General features: G+C 40.8%; 1 protein-coding gene and 1 pseudogene across 1 annotated transcript; both read right to left on the bottom strand.

Moving 5' to 3' along the window:
• Positions 1–947: 947 nt before the first annotated feature.
• On the bottom strand, positions 948–18,288 carry LOC146378172 (uncharacterized; annotated as a pseudogene).
• LOC146378173 (putative C-type lectin domain family 20 member A) lies at positions 3,845–8,369 on the bottom strand. Its single transcript, XM_084944947.1, has 5 exons — positions 8,295–8,369; positions 7,260–7,619; positions 6,846–7,172; positions 4,751–4,851; positions 3,845–4,354 (listed from the first exon to the last, which is right to left on the bottom strand). The coding sequence occupies exons 1-5, from the start codon at positions 8,365–8,367 to the stop codon at positions 4,217–4,219; spliced, it is 999 nt and encodes a 332-aa protein (XP_084801073.1). The 5' UTR covers positions 8,368–8,369; the 3' UTR covers positions 3,845–4,216.
• Positions 18,289–18,808: the final 520 nt, after the last annotated feature.

Genomic DNA, 18,808 nt, shown 5'->3' with positions numbered 1-18,808 from the left:
GAGTCCCCTTAGACAACAATGATGCTAAGTTTAGCTTGTAAAACAGTTTGCTAGTGTAGCTGCTGACACTAGTCTCATTTCAGTTTGATGGTACAAATGTAACAGGAGTGACATTATTGATATTTTACTATATACACACCATTTTTGGAAAAAGAAAGCTCAGTGGTGGAATCAAATATGACATTTCAGTCAAAATTCAAGGTATTTATGACTGTGAAAGCTTTAGTTATATTTAAGGAAAATATCCCAAAAATAAAGTCAAAGATTTGATCCTTGTGTGTTTCAGATGAAATGAAGACAAACTGATGCAGTAAATATTCCTTTATTGACGCGAAAACTGTGCAGTATAATTTACTTAAGATGCTGAAGATATGAGAGCATTAAACAGGCTGGTTTTTGGGTAAGAGGCTCTAACAGGAAAGAGATGATACAGAAACATGACATCCTTATAAAATACTGACACACTTTATGAATGGGACAACTTTTCACAGCTCTTTGCATTTAATTGAGCTGCATACCTTTCCCACTGAAACCAGCAAAATCCCACTGTTATGAAAACAATATTTGAACTAAATATATTCTGGATAAATCAAAGCATTATCAAAGTTGTCTGTGGTTCCCTTATTTTTCCTTCTTTCCCTGTCCTGTTGTTCCTGCTCTGTAGCTGATGTTGACACTGACTGATTAACAAAGTCCAAATGTAGAGGCCAACTGTCCTTCTTCCACATCTGGATTAAACATGTTACAGCAGTTTGAACAGTGTTGTTCTTGGCTTGATTAAAACTTTAGTCCTAAACATAGTATTAAAAAAATCTCAATGCCAATACTTCAGACAACGACTCTTTGATTTGAAGTAATGCAGTGCCCTCTGTTGACCAGTTATTAATATCATCATTAATATTATAATTTGAAACTGAGACTAGTCCTCTGAAGTTTTACTGCAGTATTCAAACAGACAAAGCTTTCTTTTTGCAGATCCATCGGTTCTTCTCATTACAGCTCACTGATTTAAATCCTTTGTCTTGGACAGAGATTGCACAGTGACCATCAGAAGGAGACAGCAGGTCGATCCAGGAGCTGAGGAAAACAAGAAATCTGCTCAAGGCTGATGGACACTGGTACACTGTAATTGATTTATTCCAGATTTGGGAAATACTTGGAATTTATATTGAGTCAAAGTGTCTCTTACCTATTAGTCATATCCCTTCCATCCAGCCACTTCCATTTCCCATCTTCAACTCTCAGACCAATCCAGTATCCTTTGTTTTCATCATATTTCCAACTATTTCCATTGACAGTTTTCTGAGGACAGAGAGAAAGTTGTCAGAGCTATTTAAACAATTTGCTCTAAGAAAGCTTTCAATCTAAAGAAATTATTTTTATTTCATGAAGTCTGTAATAACGTGTCCCACAATTTTCTCATTACCTTTTCTTCTTCATTAATCACAACAACCAGCCTGACAATTCCCAGCCAGCCTGACAAGGCTCACATTTTCTGTCTGCAAGAATAGAGAACTGTCAATAAACAACTTCAGTGCATATCTATGTTAACTTTGGTAATTTTGTACAAATATATTTGGAACATACTGTTATTTTCTTTGGGACAATAGGCATCAATGCTCCATTGAGCTCGACTAACATTGAAGTCACTCCATGATGTCATCATCTGTTGTATTATTTCTGTTAGGTTTTTCTTCTGTGTCTCCATTTTTCATTTTGAGCATCTGTGTCTCTGCAGTCAAGTTTGTGATCTGTTTTTCTAAAACTGTGGATACTATAAGGTTACAAAGGACAGCAGTTAGTTTTTTTTAAGTTGTTTGAATATATTTACATGTTTCTTATAAATTAATGCAACAATAACTGTTAAAAAAACACAATCAAATATAAAACATCACACTACTTTGCGTGTAAGTTTTAAAGTTATACTCACAGTAGATGCGAAGGACCATAATTAGTATTAGAATTCCCCAGCGTGTTGCTAGTGATGGAAAAGATTTATTACAAGACGACTTCTTATCTAGCAAAAAAAAAAAAAAAGTTATTTCAACAACTAAATTTATTCATAGTTTTCTTGAGAATAAAATGAAATGTGTCAAAGATCCCTAATTATTTAAGCATTGTTCTGTTATGTACAAGCACAAAATACATATTGGAGGCAGAAAAAAATGATTTAATTCAGAACAGATCTATAATTTTTTTTTCCATGCTCTTGCTCTTGACAAAGGCGGTCGCACTTTTCTCCTCTCCTCCTCCTCCTCTCCCTTAGCTTCCCTGCTTAGCCTCTTATGTCCTTGTCTAGTCTCGTGTTTTTTGTGTTACTTTTCCCTGGAACATTCTCTCACAGTCTGTTCTCTAAAACCTAAAAGAGGAATTATGGATTGGATCAACTGGTCCCTAAATGCAATTGACACCCCTTTCTTAACGAGAAGTTTGGGCTTGGGTGAGCCTGAGTGCTGAAGATATCTACCTATTCGGAACCATGGTAACAGGGTTCTGGCTGATCGGAGCTGGCTTGGCCCTGACTTATCAAAGAATTAAGAAAGTGGAACCGGCTGTTCAAACCCCCACAAGGCTGCCCGCTGGGATTGGAACGATGGGAGAGGCGTGAGTTTCTCAAAATGGGCTCATTGAGTGCAGCACAGATAAGATCTTGGAGAGGCTACGGCTGCTGTGAATACTCAGAATAAGACCTCTGACTGCAGACTGGATACATCTCGGAAGGGCTAGCTCGGAATAACATCTCTGGGCGCAAATTGGATGACATCTCAGGGAGGCACACTGCCGTGGGTTCTCAGAATCAGCTACTTGAGCACAAGAAATGACAACATCACAGAACGCAAGTATGGCGAAGCTCGCGGCTCTCCAACGGGAGATTGAGAGACCAGTGTTGGACTGTAGAACTGCTTTGAAATTCATATGAGCTGTTCGCACTAAAGTAAAAACCACCATCACTTCATGCGGATACCCCTTTGGCGCCAGCTGCGGTCTCAAGGCTGGAGCTGAACAACAACACCCTGATAACGACTGTGTTTAGTCTGTTCCTTCCCATTCCATGCAAGGCCACCTGGGTTGGCTGGAAGACTGTTTACTTAGCCTAGCAGGGCGAAGGACACTGTCTCAGCTGAACTCTGGACACGCACACACATACATATACACTGATATGCACACACTCATCCCACCTCCCTTTCCAAATGCCTTTGATGCTTATTCCCTTCTGATGCTGCACTCTTTACCCATCCCTGTTGCTTGTCATGTGTTTCTTTGGTGTATTAAGAGTTTTTTCATGTGCTATGTGCAGAGGTGTTTTTTTCTGTTCTCAAACTGATCTCCCTGTTGGAGCTCAGTCTGGGGGGAGTTATTTTTTTCTCCTTATCTTTCCTCATGTGGTGCATTTTCCATTGTTATACCTCTCTGACCTGTCTTCCCCATGTGATGTTTTGTGTAATGTATGTATGGTCGGAGGGTAAGATGGCGCCGCCATTGCGTGCAATAGGTCGGCAGCCTTATGAAATTTCCCCTTGTGGGACTAATAAAGTTATATCAAAATCAAAATCAAATAATCACAAAGAAAACTAAATCAGAAAACCTAAAGGCAAAACTAAAGCTAAACCTTGTTAAATGTAATACAGACCCCCAAAACGCAGAACACTATATGTACAGGAAAAGGCAAAAATGTAAATACAAAAACTCCAAACTCAGGCAAAAAAACTCAGGGTTGATGACAGCTTTTGTCATTTCTGTGTTTTGTATCTTTGTGGGAGATATTACATCTTAAAAAATGTTGTTTGAAAAACCCTAAAATTCATAAACATGGTCAAAAACTTGTATTCCATTGTATAATATTTTTATTTATTTTCAGTCAAAGGTTACACAGTTTTAAACATTTAGTTACTTTGCATGGGTACATTTCTATTTTAAATGCTCTGTCCACAAATGGCCTTTGGTAAGAATTGCTGTACAAAGTCCAGGAACAGAGATGAACAAAAATATGACCTGCTCACCTGCAAACTTTAGCTTCACCAATCAGAAGAAACAAAGAGGCATAAAACAGCTCATGAGACACTCTTTAATCTGAGTTTAGGATAAATAAGGATTATTTCCAACTATCAGTCATGCAAAGCTACGCTATTATAGTCCAGCAGTCAGAGTATAGAGATGGAAATTAGTTGAATTACACAGCAGATCATCTGAGGAACATCAGCCAATAACGTTCAGACTAAACCGACCCACAGTCTTCCTTCTCACAGTAACCGGCTGTCTCCTCCTCTCTGTGGAAAATCTTCCCATCAGGCTGCGTCTTCCACCTCAGCTTCACCTCTTCTCTGATCCCTTGCTCCAGCAGCTTCTCCCTCACCTGAAACACAGTTTTCACACATTAACAGAAGCTCCTCATTAATCAGCCGTTGTTTCTGTAGTGAGCAGAAAACGTTGTTCGTGCTGTTTCTGGGGGAAATGTACTAAATGAACTGGCTGGTGACGAAACTGAAGTTTGTTATTTGGCCTCATTGCCTGTCATTGGGTCACTTCGTCTCCTCACAGTAATCTGAAATTAAATGACTTCTTCAAGTTAAGAATAAAAAAAGGTTAAATAACAAAAATCGATGGGATTCCATTAAATGAGCCCCGTATCTCTGCAGCTGTGTGCTGTCACGTTTCCCTGAACCTGGACTGCACAGACTCACTGCTCTCTATCATTTCACAGTAGTCATAGCAGTCTGTTCCTTGTATCGGGGCCTGTGTGTCCTCTGACCTGCTGCAGGATGGATTCTTGCACTGTGGGGTCGTTCAGGTCTGCAGATCCTGCCCTCAGCTGAACCTTCACTGACCTCAAGGCTCGAGAAGATTTGACATCTGCAGAGAAAGAAAAGGCCGAATTTCAATTCATTTTTATATATGCAGCGCCAAATCACAACAACAGCCGCTGCAAGGCGTTTTAAACGGTAAGGTAGACCCTACAATAATACATATAGAGAAAAAAACAAGAAATCAAATGACCCCGTATGAGCAAGCACTTTGGTAACAGTGGGAAGGAAAAACTCCCTTTTAACAGGAAGAAACCTCCAGTAGAACCAGGATCAGGGAGGGGCGCAAGTGGGAGAAAGCAGTCTTACATATTTGTTTAATATGTGCATTGAAGGACATATCCTGGTCAAAAATGACTCCAAGGTTCCTCACAGTGTTACTGGAGGCCAAGGTAATGCCATCCAGAGTAAGAATCTGGTTAGATACCATATTTCTAGGATTTTCAGGGCCGAGTACAATAACCTCAGTTTGATCTGAATTAAGAAGCAGAAAGTTAGCGGCCATCCAGGTCTTTATGTCTTTAAGACATTCCTGCAGTTTAACTAATTGGTGTGTGCTATCTGGCTTCATGGACAGATAGAGTTGGGTGTCATCAGCATAGCAGTGAAAATGTATGCTATGTCTTCTGATGATACTGCCCAAGGGAAGCATGTATAATTTAAAAGTGCTATATAAATAAAATCGATTTGATACTTTACTTAGGCCATCAAATTAAGATAGATTTTATGTTGTTGGTTCCGAAGATCTGGATGGATATTTTAATGTATTCTTTATTTCTATTTTTCAAGACTTGGAGATTTGCCTTTTTTATATAACTTGGCCTACCCTTTTTAGTTTTGTTAATATTGGCAATAGTGAGAAGTACTATGGTTGGATTCAAATGTATTTAATATAGGGCATCTAATTAAGGTAAATGTCATGTTTTTAGTTGTTAGAATCTGATGAGCAATATTTTATTTTATTATTTGTTATTTTGTTTTTCAGCTTTCCCCCTGAGTGATTGCCACCTTAATGTGGTCAGGGGGGTTGCGTGCCTCAGTGACACTAAGAGCTAGACCTGCAGAAGCTAAGCCTTCAGGGGGGACACCCGTTGGTCAGGTTTTAGGGTAGAGGTCTGACAAAGTGCAATCCAATTACATGACAAAAACAGTTATTCAGAGCACCCCACACAACCCTTACCCCTTTCTTGCCTCCGTTGCCACCATGTGCCCCCTTTACATTTCTGTCTGGAGGAGGACAGGAGCTGCAGAAAGGCGTGTAAGCTCTGCTCCCTGGTCACAACTCTGGATAGTCATATTTTGGGGGGTTTAATAAATTTGTCCATATTTCTAGAAATGAGAGCTGCTCCATCCCTAGCTTCCACCCTAGCTTCACATGTCTGAGAACAGAATCACCAATTACCAGAGTTGGACCCCCAGCGGGTGTGTCGCAGAGTGGGGAAAAACGGTTAGACACATGAACAGGTTGGTGGTGTATCTGGGACTTCTGTTTAACATTATGCTTCCTCCTCACTGTCACCCAGCCGCTCTCTTTCCCCAGCTGCTTAGGGTCTGCCGGGGAACAGCTAGCGGGGCCTACGCTATCTTCGGCTACACCCGCTACAGGGGCCTGGCTAGCTACGGGTGACTCCAGGGTACGAAGCCGAGTCTCCAATTCAGTAATCCTGGCCTCCAGAGCTGCAAATATGCTACATTTGTTACAAGTATCACTACTGCTAAAGGAGGCCGAGGAGTAACTAAACATCTGACACAATGAGCAGGAAAGTGCACGAGGGACAGGTGAAGAGGCCATGCTGCACATGAAGATTATACTATGAAAACAGAAGTTATCTAAAGGTTTTTAATTAAATTGGTATGCAGATAAGCTACTCAACTACTACTTCCTGTTCCTGTGTTGGAACAGGAACAGGAAGTGATACTCTAGCACAGAGAGAGCAAACAACAAATGACAGCGCCACCCAAAGGATCGACAGTGTTGTGCCAAGAGTGTCCAGATGAGCCCAGGAGGACCAGACCGTGCAGAAACACAGAGGACAGACTCACCTTTGGAGCAGAGGAAGGAGCGCTGTTCATTACAATTATGACTGTAGAAGGAGCCCGTTGATGCATCTATTGTGGCACAGTTTTGAGTGTCATCAGGCTGCCCGGGCCCCCACGGCAGGTTTGAGGCTGTGCTCGAGTTTGACCACGTCCAGTAATTTCTATACAGTCCAATCCAGGCTTGATTAGAAGATGTCAACATGTTAGCGACCTTGGTGTTTACACTTGAATCAATCATGCTGCTCAGGTCTATGTATGTCTGTCTGCAGTAAGACTGAGCATCAGGCCAGGTCATCAAGGTCGACACCGGGACGATAATGCTACTCATGCCTGAAAGACAAAAGATCAGACGGATTCAGACCTGCAGCTCAAATGTTCAGTTTGTCAAACCCTGGTTCCAAAGTCCAAAACACTCACCATTATAGCAGAAAAAGCTATGTTGTTCTGAGCACTGTCTTGTGGACCATGATCCATTACTAGATATTGTAACACACTCCCCAGTCCCTGGCTGTCCCGGGGACCAGGAATGAAACCAGGATGACTGAACTGGACCGAGGCGAGACCATTTCCAGCCGCTCTTGGAGAGTCCAATCCACACCTCTGTACTCCCCGCCCATTTCTGGGCTTCCTGGATGAGAGCTGAGCTGTTAACGATGGCGAGGTCAATGTACTCATCTCTGCAGTATTGCTGAGCGTCGTTCCAGGACTTCTGCATGTCAACGAGGTGGAGCTGTCTGACTAACTGATCAGACTGAAAATGGCAGACCATCACGTAACCTGAGAGAGGACACAAGTCAGTCAGCGCGGTCACAGACTCATCTCAGCTCGATTTTACTCGTCAGGAGAATTTACAGAGATTTGAACAGTGTTGTGGTCTGTTAATATATGTGTCGTATACTGGCTAAAATGTGTTTTACAATGCCTGTGGACACCTACACACTGGTTTCCCGCTCCAGGGCAAAACTCACACATCAGGTTAAAAAGCTGCTTTAACAGTTTTAAGTTTGTTTTTCACTCTGGCTTTATTGCACATGTATTTGGATGATTTTTCCTCTTCAGTGTGCACAATAAAGGAAAACAACGTGTTAGTGGCCAAGGCTCAAAGCTGAACAACATGTGCACACAAACAGAGCCACGTTCATGCACTCTCTCTTCCCTCCTGTTTGTCTTTTTTTACTCTTTTACTTCACTTTATACAAACTGTTACAAACTACTGACTATTAAACTGTCAATCAAACTTTTAACTGGACCCAAAGAAACCTTTAGAAGTTTAGTTGACATGACAAAGATCTTTGGAGAATGTACGAGTGTTTCTGTGACTGCTTGAAGCTTGCTTACAGACACCTTTAAAACAATCACTATGGAGCAGTTCAGTTTGTGCTTTCTTTGATTTTCTGATATCAAAAGTTTTATTCAAACTATAAATGAGGCGACTGAGATGAGTTTACAGACCTGAGAGCAGCAGGAGGATCAGTCCACACCCCTTCATGGCTGAGAGCTGAAAAATTGTGAAGAACGTCCTCATGAATCTCATCTGCAGCTGCTCTATCATTATTAATCATAACACTTAAACCAGCATCAACAAAGAGGCAGATGTCTCTGTCATTCACTCCATTTCTATCCTAATCTAATGATTCAAACAAAACTATCAAACATATTTAACATTTGAAATGTTCAACTTTAAAAAATGTTGTCTTTATTCAATTATCATCATTTTGTTTATTAGAACAGCGGTCCCCAACCTTTTTTGCGCCACGGACCGGTTTATGCCCAACAATATTTTCATGGACCGGCCTTTAAGGTGTTGCGGATAAATACAACAAAATAAAACTAGTACCGGTACCGAAAAAAAGAAGATTTATTCATAACACACGTGAAAAGACCCAGGAAAACCGAGTTAACGATAAAAACGATAACAAAATAACGCTGAAAACCGATAAAAACCCTGAAAACCATACATTTCACACCTGAGCCTCAACTCTCGCGGTCCGGTACCAAACGACTCACGGACTGGTGCCGGTCCGAGGCCCGGGGGTTGGGGACCGCTGTATTAGAATGCCAGATAATGAATGTGTGAGATTATCAAATAAACCAAAACAAACATATGCATAACATACCTGACACGTTGAGACGTCTGTTAAGCTGTGACACAGTCAGAACTCTTCATCTGATATATATGTCATCCTCGCTCCTCCTCCCACATCTATCAGAGACTTTGTAAAAGTGGTTTTAGAAAGCAGCCCAGTGTTCATTAAAGTGCATTTGATTAAAGATGCTCAGAGTTATTTAACTGAAGATGACTTATTCAAAGTTATTACAGATGCAAACAGACTAACGTCTGGCAGAACGGGCTGTGAATTGGAGCTAAACAATGTCACAGGGGTCGAATCATGAAACTAGGACTGAGGTTAAACACAGGAAACGGGCCGTTTGGTTTCAGGCTTCAGTCTCTGTGAGTGGAAGAACATGCTTCTCCTCCTGACTGGAGTTCAGCGTGTCTGCTGCATCATCAGCAAAGATGGACGCACTTGGAAATGTTTGTGTCTTCATTTGAATCCAAAGCCGAGGTTCGCGAGTTTGCTTGCTGTGCATGTGTTTGCATGGATACAGCACTGATTCTCTGCCTGACCACTTCAGTGTTATTTGAATAATGTTGTAATTATTATAATTCAAACAAAAGAGGGTTCAAGCTTGACTCCTCCAAACAAATCAGTGATGATGAAGACGCAACCTGACACATTTCACATGTCAGTTCCAATCATAGAGAACAAATACTTTTTATTTTATTCTTTGTTTGTTTAGCTTCAGCGTGTTTTTTTAAAATGATATTACAGTTTTAGTGCATCTCCTCTAAAAGTGCAAAACTTGCTTTCAGAGTCTCACACAGCACCACTTCCAAAGATGGAGGCTCAAGACAAATAAAATGATTTTAAAGTCACCACTAAATTTCACTGAAAGTAAGTAAATGTTGTTTATGTAGCGCCTCACAATGTGAAGATCACAAAGTGCTTCACAAATAAATACCAAGGAATTTAAAAGAAAAGATAAACCTTTTAAATATTATAATTGGATGTGCTGCAGGTGATGATGTTGATACAAGACATACCTGTCCCAGTGATCACACGGTGAACGGTGTTGCCACGGCAGCCGGATGCGAGCTCGTTGCCCGTGTTGACTTAGAAGTCCACCTTTGCCAGGTGTCAGCGTGGGTCTGTTCTGCTCGACGCCGGCGGTGCATAGGAAGGAGAGAGCGCTCCTCTACTTATTTTCAGTTTTTAGTTTAATTCGATGGAAACTTTTAGATTTTCTTCTTGTTAGGACTTGGAAAACTTTGTCCACATGACAGAGCACTCGGACTCATATCTGATTATGTGTAAGATCAAGAGAATATCATAAATGATGGTAAACCTGAAGTCTGCTTTGGATAATTCTCTTTACCAAATCAGTTGGCAACATTTTAGTTTTGTGTTTTGAAGGTTTGAGTAATTGCAGCCACCACGAGTACATGAAAAAGGACTCGAGGTCTTTTTAAACCTTTATTTCCATCCTGTCTGAGCGCAGCCGACAAACGAACATCATGAAAACGATTCAACAGAAAAGTACCCAGTTCTTAGTTAAACTGTTTTCTATGTGAAAACTGTCGTTTCAGCTCCGTGTGATGGGAGAACATTACAGCCATGCGCTGAGTCCCCTTAGACAACAATGATGCTAAGTTTAGCTTGTAAAACAGTTTACTAGTGTAGCTGCTGACACTAGTCTCATTTCAGTTTGATGGTACAAATGTAACAGGAGTGACATTATTGATATTTTACTATATACACACCATTTTTGGAAAAAGAAAGCTCAGTGGTGGAATCAAATATGACATTTCAGTCAAAATTCAAGGTATTTATTTCTATTTCATATCATTTATGATCCCTGTGTGAAAGCTTTAGTTATATTTAAGGAAAATATCCCCAAAATAAAGTCAAAGATTTGATCCTTGTGTGTTTCAGATGAAATGAAGACAAACTGATGCAGTAAATATTATTTTATTGATGAGAAAACTGTGCAGTATAATCTACTTAAGATGCTGAAGATATGAGAGCATTAAACTATACTATACTGCAACAACATGGGAATAGAGCAGCTGTGATAGAATACAGCATTAATGAATCAATAGTACAGAAGTGGAGGAAGCATGAAGAATGAGTTGAACAAAGTTTGATTTATCTGACTGCTTTGTTTCGCTTAATGTGCCTTATAATCCCATGCAATTTATGGTCCGAAAAATACATATTTGACTTTTTTATTTGGCACACTGCAGTGTAATGTTGCAAAGCACCTCTTTTTAACTTCAGTGGATATTATACATGGTTATGCTCAGGATACGTCAGCCCATTTCTACTGAAAATGCCTTTTGGTTAAACTTTCAGCAAGGAATTTGCATTTGCACTGTTACATTTTTATATAGGTTTAATGCACATAAAAACAGCTGCTTGTTTAAGTGAAAATAAATGGATGGGGGTTTTCTGCGCTAGTAAAGTTGTGGAGTTGTATTTTGTCTCGCAGAAATTATATCGTCAGTTATATCGTTATCGCAAATTTTCAAATATATATCGTGATATATATTTTTGGTCATATTGCCCTGCCCTAATTGATAATATTTCAAAGAAGAGGGTTGATACTATTTTCATTTTGCTGGTTAAATATAGAGTTAAAGCAGAGTTTCAATTTTACTCATTGATGGATAATTTAACATATTTTTCTTCTCAGTGGTGTTTTAAGAATGTGGTGTGTTCTGTTATAGATGGCCATTTGTAATTCAGCCCTATGTTCATGTGACAGTTTTGTTTTTTGTTTTTTTTCCCTTTGTGACAAAACTTGTGATGTCTTAATGTTTATTTATTGGGAATAGATGTGTTGTTAAAAGTCTTTCTTTCTTTCTTTCTGTCTGTCTTTAACCGGGAGGGGAGAGAATTTTGTCATGTTTTGTATTGAAGAACTGTGTTTCCTTAATTAAAATAAAATGTTTTAACATTATCCGAGGTTCGACTAGCGGACGAACTCTCCTTTCCAGCACCCTGGCATAGACTTTCCCAGGGAGGCTGAGGAGTGTGATCCCCCTGTAGTTGGAACACACCCTCCGGTCTCCCTTCTTAAAGATAGGGACCACCACCCCGGTCTGCCAGTCCAGGGGTACTGCCCCTGATCTCCACGCAACATTGTAGAGGCGTGTCAACCAGGACAGCCCTACAACATCCAGAGCCTTCAGGAACTCGGGGCGGACCTCATCAACACCAGGGGCTCTGCCACCAAGGAGTTGTTTAACTGCCTCAGTGACGGAAATTGGCGGGTCATTCCCCTCATCCCCAGACTCTGCTTCCTCCTCGGACGACATGTCAGTGGGATTAAGGAGGTCCTCGAAGTATTCCTTCCACCGCCTGACAATTTTCTCAGTCGAAGTCAGCAGCGCTCTGCCAGCACTATACAAAGTGCAGGTAGAGCACCGCTTTCCCCTCCTGAGACGCCTGACTCTTCGAGGCAGTCCGAAAGTCTTTTTCCATGGCCTCTCCGAACTCCTCCCACACCCGAGTTTTTGCTTCAGCCACTGCCCGAGCCGCATTCCGCTTGGCCTGTCGTGTGATGGTCTCCGCCAGGGCTGCCCTTTGTCACCGGTTCTGTTCATAATTTTTATGGACAGGATTTCTAGGCGCAGCCAAGTGGCGGAGGGCTTTCACGTTGGTGGCCTCAGAATCTCATCTCTGCTTTTTGCGGATGATGTGGTTCTGTTGGCTTCATCGGGTGGGGGCCTCCAGCTCACACTGGAACGGTTCGCAGCCGAGTGTGAAGCAGCGGGAATGAGGATCAGCACCTCCAAATCTGAGGCCATGGTTCTCAGCCGGAAAAGGGTGGAGTGCCCACTCCGGGTCGGGGATGAGTTCCTGCCCCAAGTGGAGGAGTTCAAGTATCTCGGGGTCTTGTTCGCGAGTGATGGGAGAAGGGAGCCGGAGATCGATAGACGGATTGGGGCTGCAGCTGCAGTAATGCGGACGCTGCACCGGTCCGTCGTGGTGAAGAGGGAGCTGAGTGTAAAAGCGAAGCTCTCAATTTACCGGTCGATCTACGTCCCTACCCTCACCTATGGCCACGAGCTGTGGGTAGTGACCGAAAGAACGAGATCGCGGATACAAGCGGCAGAAATGAGCTTCCTCCGAAGGGTGGCTGGCCTCTCCCTTAGAGATAGGGTGAGAAGTTCGGCCATCTGGGAGGGGCTCAGAGTAGAGCCACTGCTGCTCCACATCGAAAGGAGCCAGCTGAGGTGGTTCGGGCATCTGATAAGGATGCCTCCTGGGCGCCTCCTAGGTGAGGTGTTCCGGGCATGTCAACCGGGAGGAGGCCCCGGAGCAGACCCAGGACACGCTGGAGAGATTATATCTCTCGGCTGGCCTGGGAACGCCTTGGTGTTCCCCCGGATAAGCTGGAGGACGTGGCTGGGGAGAGGGAGGTCTGGGCCTCTCTGCTTAGGCTGCTGCCCCCGCGAACCGGCCTCCGAAAAAGCGGAGGAAGATGGATGGATGGATGGATGTTTTAACATTATTCTTTTAGGTTTAAATTGCTTGGGTCAACTGAGAGCTTTAATTTTAGATTTACAAATCTTATCTGTCTTTCACAAAATAAAGGTCTTGGTATGAAATAATGCCTTGTTGTAGGAGGGTGTGGTTTGAGGCTATCCTGCAGGGAGGGTGGAGATGTGGGTTCACGGGACAGTGCCAAGCAAGGCCGGCTGGCACAGCTGATTTTCATCATGCTAACCAAGACTTCCATATTTCTAGTAGCTGCCGAGGGCTGGTGGAGCAGAAGCAGACAAGAGCTGAGCTGAACCTACAGATTCCACAGAGCCTCCAGCTCTCAACATTGTTAATAAAAGTGCACTCAAACTCATCCAACGGTCTCTGAGTGTGTGTCATGCCAGGGTTGTGGTAACGAGTGTTACACTCATGTTGACTGGGGCTTGCTAAAGACTGACTAGAATGTCACCCTCCTCCCTACAACCACATTTCCTGCTGGTTTAGTTCTATGTTTCTGGCCTAAACTCTAATTTTATGTAGTTATACACATTGTCAGTTTTTTTATTAGATCATTACAACTCAAGAAATAATTAAGGTTGAAGAGCTTATCAAATACACATGCTTGGGAAATTACATATGTGAAAGAGTGTAAATTTGAAATACAAGGCCCGCGATCTGAATAAACTCCAATAATTGTGGATCTCATGCTTTTCATACGATGCACAAAGTAATATCAGCTGATTGTATCAAGAGCAGAAGAACCGATAAGTGTGATTGATAGGCAGGCAGATTAACAATCCCGGGGAATTGGACTACTGGGAACCAGTTCTCGATTCTCATCCCTCCTTCCAGTTGTGTTAACACAGAGTGATTTTCTGTCTGCAAGAATAGAGAACTGTCAATAAACAACTTCAGTGCATATCTATGTTAACTTAGGTGTCATGAATCGCTGTGCGGCAGGCAGGAGTTGGACCCAAAATGCAGGACTCACAGACTCAGGGGATGAACTCAAAATCACAGCTTTATTTGCTGGCAGGGAAAAAAAACATACAAACTAAACTAATCTAAACTGGGAACAACGAACTAAAACTCACAGGGAGTCATAGGGAGACACACACAGCATGAGGGACGACGCAACACTGACTCAGAGAAACACAGGGTTTAAATAAACTGGGAAGTAACGAGGGGAATGAGACACAGAAGGAGAGCACAGCTGGGGGAAATAAGAACTGACGAGATAAGGAAGCGTAAACTGAACACATTCACATAAGACACGGACCTTCAACATAAAACAGGAAGTATGACACAGAGACGCGAACTAGACTAAGAGCAACTAAGAAACACAGACAACACCAGCAACAAAGAGACACAGAGGGCAGCTACTAAATACTCAGAGAACTAAACAGAATACAAGAAAACCAAACTAAGACACTACATTAAAGAATAAGCTGGGACAACAAAGAGAACTAAGAACATAATACAAAAAACTCAGAGGCACAAGAAACTCAAAACACTGGGTCACTGACCCAGGACCGTGACAGTAGGTAATTTTGTACAAATATATTTGGAACATACTGTTATTTTCTTTGGGACAATAGGCATCAATGCTCCATTGAGCTCGACTAACATTGAAGTCACTCCATGATGTCGAAATCTGTTGTATTATTTCTGTTAGGTTTTTCTTCTGTGTCTCCATTTTTCATTTTGAGCATCTGTGTCTCTGCAGTCAAGTTTGTGATCTGTTTTTCTAAAACTGTGGACACTATAAGGTTACAAAGGACAGCAGTTAGTTTTTTTTTTTTAAGTTGTTTGAATATATTTACATGTTTCTTATAAATTAATGCAACAATAACTGTTAAAAAAACACAATCAAATATAAAACATCACACTACTTTGCGTGTAAGTTTTAAAGTTATACTCACAGTAGATGCGAAGGACCATAATTAGTATTAGAATTCCCCAGCATGTTACTAGTGACGGAAAAGATTTATTACAAGACGACTTCTTATCTAGCAAAAAAAAAGTTATTTCAACAACTAAAATTATTCATATTTTTCTTGAGAATAAAATGAAATGTGTCAAAGATCCCTAATTATTTAAGCATTGTTCTGTTATGTACAAGCACAAAATACATATTGGAGGCAGAAAAAAATGATTTAATTCAGAACAGATCTATAATTTTTTTTTCCATGCTCTTGCTCTTGACGAAGGCGGTCGCACTTTTCTCCTCTCCTCCTCCTCCTCTCCCTTAGCTTCCCTGCTTAGCCTCTTATGTCCTTGTCTAGTCTCGTGTTTTTTGTGTTACTTTTCCCTGGAACATTCTCTCACAGTCTGTTCTCTGCATATTAGTATTTTAGTTCTAGTGGCCTTGTTTTCTGCTGAGTTATTGGTCACTAGTTAGCTGACACTGTGAAATTAACCAGTAACGTGTGGTCCTATAATAAGAAACAAGAGAACGTTTGGATTTCTTCTAATTTAGCAGATTTCTTAACATGTGAGAAAGAGAAATTTCTGCCACTGTTACACAAAAACAAGACAGTTTATTATTATTGTTGCTGTATGTGTAATGTGTTTACCAAGAAAATGCGTTTACCCTCATGCTAGTGCAATGAAACATTATTCTGTCATCACTGATAGTCACCTGTCACTCTCATTCTGTCCTTTCTAGAGATCTTTAAAAGTGCCTTAAATGACAAAATATTTATTCTGTTAAAGTGGGAATCCAAAGTGTAAACTTAAAAAAAATGTATGTAAGAGGCTAGCAGTTAAAACAAACCTTTGAATATATGACTTATGAATGTACAAAGATTGAAATACACATACCTCACTATGATATATAAACTATTGTAGCTCAATGTATTTTTGAAAACTAATGACCAAAGATGCAGTTTTGTCATTTTTTATTCACACATGCTTGCGGAGCTCTTATGGAAACTAGTATAAATCCTGATAACCCACGTGACAGCCGTGAATTATGAACCCTGCTGACACAACTTTGCAGCAACCAACCCAGTGACATCATGTTCTATGCTGGCACAAGATGGCGCTAAACATGCTCTAAAATCTTTAAACACTTATTTGTTGAATCCAGATTTGTAGACAGTGCTAAATCTATGATCGCTTATTTTTTCTTTAGAGAGAAGGGTGTCTCATGTCCATTTTAAAACTAATATTGTAACATTGAAATACTTATTTTATTCATGTAGGGCAATGAAACTGAAGTAAACGTTCTTCTTGTCTGGCATAAAAATCTAAATAACAGAAATATATTGTTTTATCTATTTGCTTATTGGTTAATTGATTATTCAATGTTGCTATTTATAAGTCCAACATTTCCTTTTTGTCTCGCTGTCTCAAATGATGGTATTTTAAACACAGCGGTTAGTTAAAAAACAGGAAGCACTTCATTTGAGTGTCTGGAACAACTGAAGCCACATATCATAGCTTTGAAATGCACGTTTACACAATGTAACTCATGCTGTTCTCTATCTTTTGGAACATAAGCCTTATAAGGAGCATCTCCTAACTATTATGAGCATGAATGACAAAAGCATTTTATTATTAAACTGTTAAATACCACTTATCCTTCAAAAACCTTGGTAAAAATGATTGTAAGAGGAGAACGTCCACTGTTTGAATCTAATTGTAAAACTCAGGATACTTCATGTCTCTTCATTAAATCCCTGTTAGGGAAATGCTCCAGTTTGAAAGACACGCAAACTGATCAGTACTCGTCACACCTTCTTGTACTGACAGTTTTAGACATTTTCACTGTATTGGACATTTATTTACGGTGGATTTGTGTTTTCTTTTTTCAACTCACCGTTTGTGTCCGGAGTTTGTTCCTTTGCTTCATTTTTCACCTCCACTTCATCATAAACAGTTTCCTCCTTTTTAACTGAAAGGTTGATTGGCATTCATAAGTTATCATATAACAAGGCTTTCTAAACCTTATTGTATTGAAATATTGCATGTTTGCTTTCATGCAAATGCTTATTTAATTATTTTGGACAGCTATTTGTTCAGTGTTGACACAATTCAGTGTCTTAACTGGGGTTGTGCTGGGCGCTGTCCAAGCAGAGATGCACAGACCTCTCTCTCAGCCACCTCCTCCATCCTTTTGGTGGAAAAAACAGGATGTTCCAAGCAAGCTGAGACGTAAACTCTCCAGTGTTTTCTGTGTCTGTCACAGAGTTTAATGCCAGAAACACCTCACCTAAGAGGCATCTAGGACAGCGGTCTCCAACCTTTTTTGCGCCGGTTTATGCCTGACAATATTTTCACAGACCGGCCTTTAAGGTGTCGCGGATAAATACAACAAAATAAAACTAGTACTGGTACCGAAAAAAAGAAGATTTATTCATAGCACACGTGAATAGACCCAGGAAAACCGAGTTAACGATAAAAACGATAACAAAATAACGCTGAAAACCGATAAAACCCCTGAAAACCATACATTTCACACCTGAGCCTCAACTCTCGCGGCCCGGTACCAAATGACTCACGGACCGGTACCGGTCCGAGGCCCGGGGGTTGGGGACCGCTGATCTAGGACACATTCAAGTCAGATCCCCAAGCCACTAGTTGAAGTGGTTCAGGCACCAAGGTCTTAAAATATCAGTGTAAAAATCCTACTTAGCTCAAGATCTTATTTGCTGATTTCTACTGATATTTTTTCTAGTCATTGTTACTGCAGAAAACTGTTTAAAACAAATCAACATTGAGTAAATTTGCAATTTTATTCATCATAAGTAGCTTAGAATATATTTTTGATGCAGTGCATTGGAAAAACTTACCTTTTGATTGGGAATGTTTCTTTTTTTTGAATTTGACTGTGGCATAGTTAACTTCCTCCTCTGCCATCCTTGCAGACTTTCCGTTCAGTTTCGTGTAACTTCTAGACAGAGAAATAGCCCTCTATAAGAGCCACAGGGAACCAAAATAAGAGACAAGGTTGAATCTTCTGACGTGTCATGTCTGTTTCTATTGCCAACTTCTCCTTATGGGTGTGAAAATAATTTGCATGCATGTCATGATCAGTATAAACCTCAAAGTTGTGAAAATATACTGGAGGCAGTGTACATACTGGAAAGTGATTTCTATAACAATATATGCAAAGCAGAGTCACAACACCATCAAAAATATGTGAGAGTCAAAACATAGCATGTTATATAATAACTGTTCAAATAAAGACATTATCACTTTAGGGACTGGGATTATCTCAGGATAGACCACATGAGTCACCAGAAATTCTACTAGATACACTATGTGGTGTACTGGGGCAGCTGTGGTAGCTCATTGCAGAAAGTTAAATTGACCCCCCGTCTTCTCCATTCTGGATGTTGGGCATGATACTGATCTCCAAATTACCCCCAATGCGTCCGCTTGAGTGTGACTGTGTGTGAGTGTCATCAT

The sequence above is a fragment of the Perissodus microlepis genome, chromosome 11 (assembly GCF_051167445.1).
Source record: "Perissodus microlepis isolate ML-2025 ecotype Zambia chromosome 11, ASM5116744v1, whole genome shotgun sequence".
NCBI classification, from domain to species: Eukaryota; Metazoa; Chordata; class Actinopteri; order Cichliformes; family Cichlidae; genus Perissodus; species Perissodus microlepis.
This window is presented reverse-complemented; position numbering and strand designations above follow the sequence as displayed.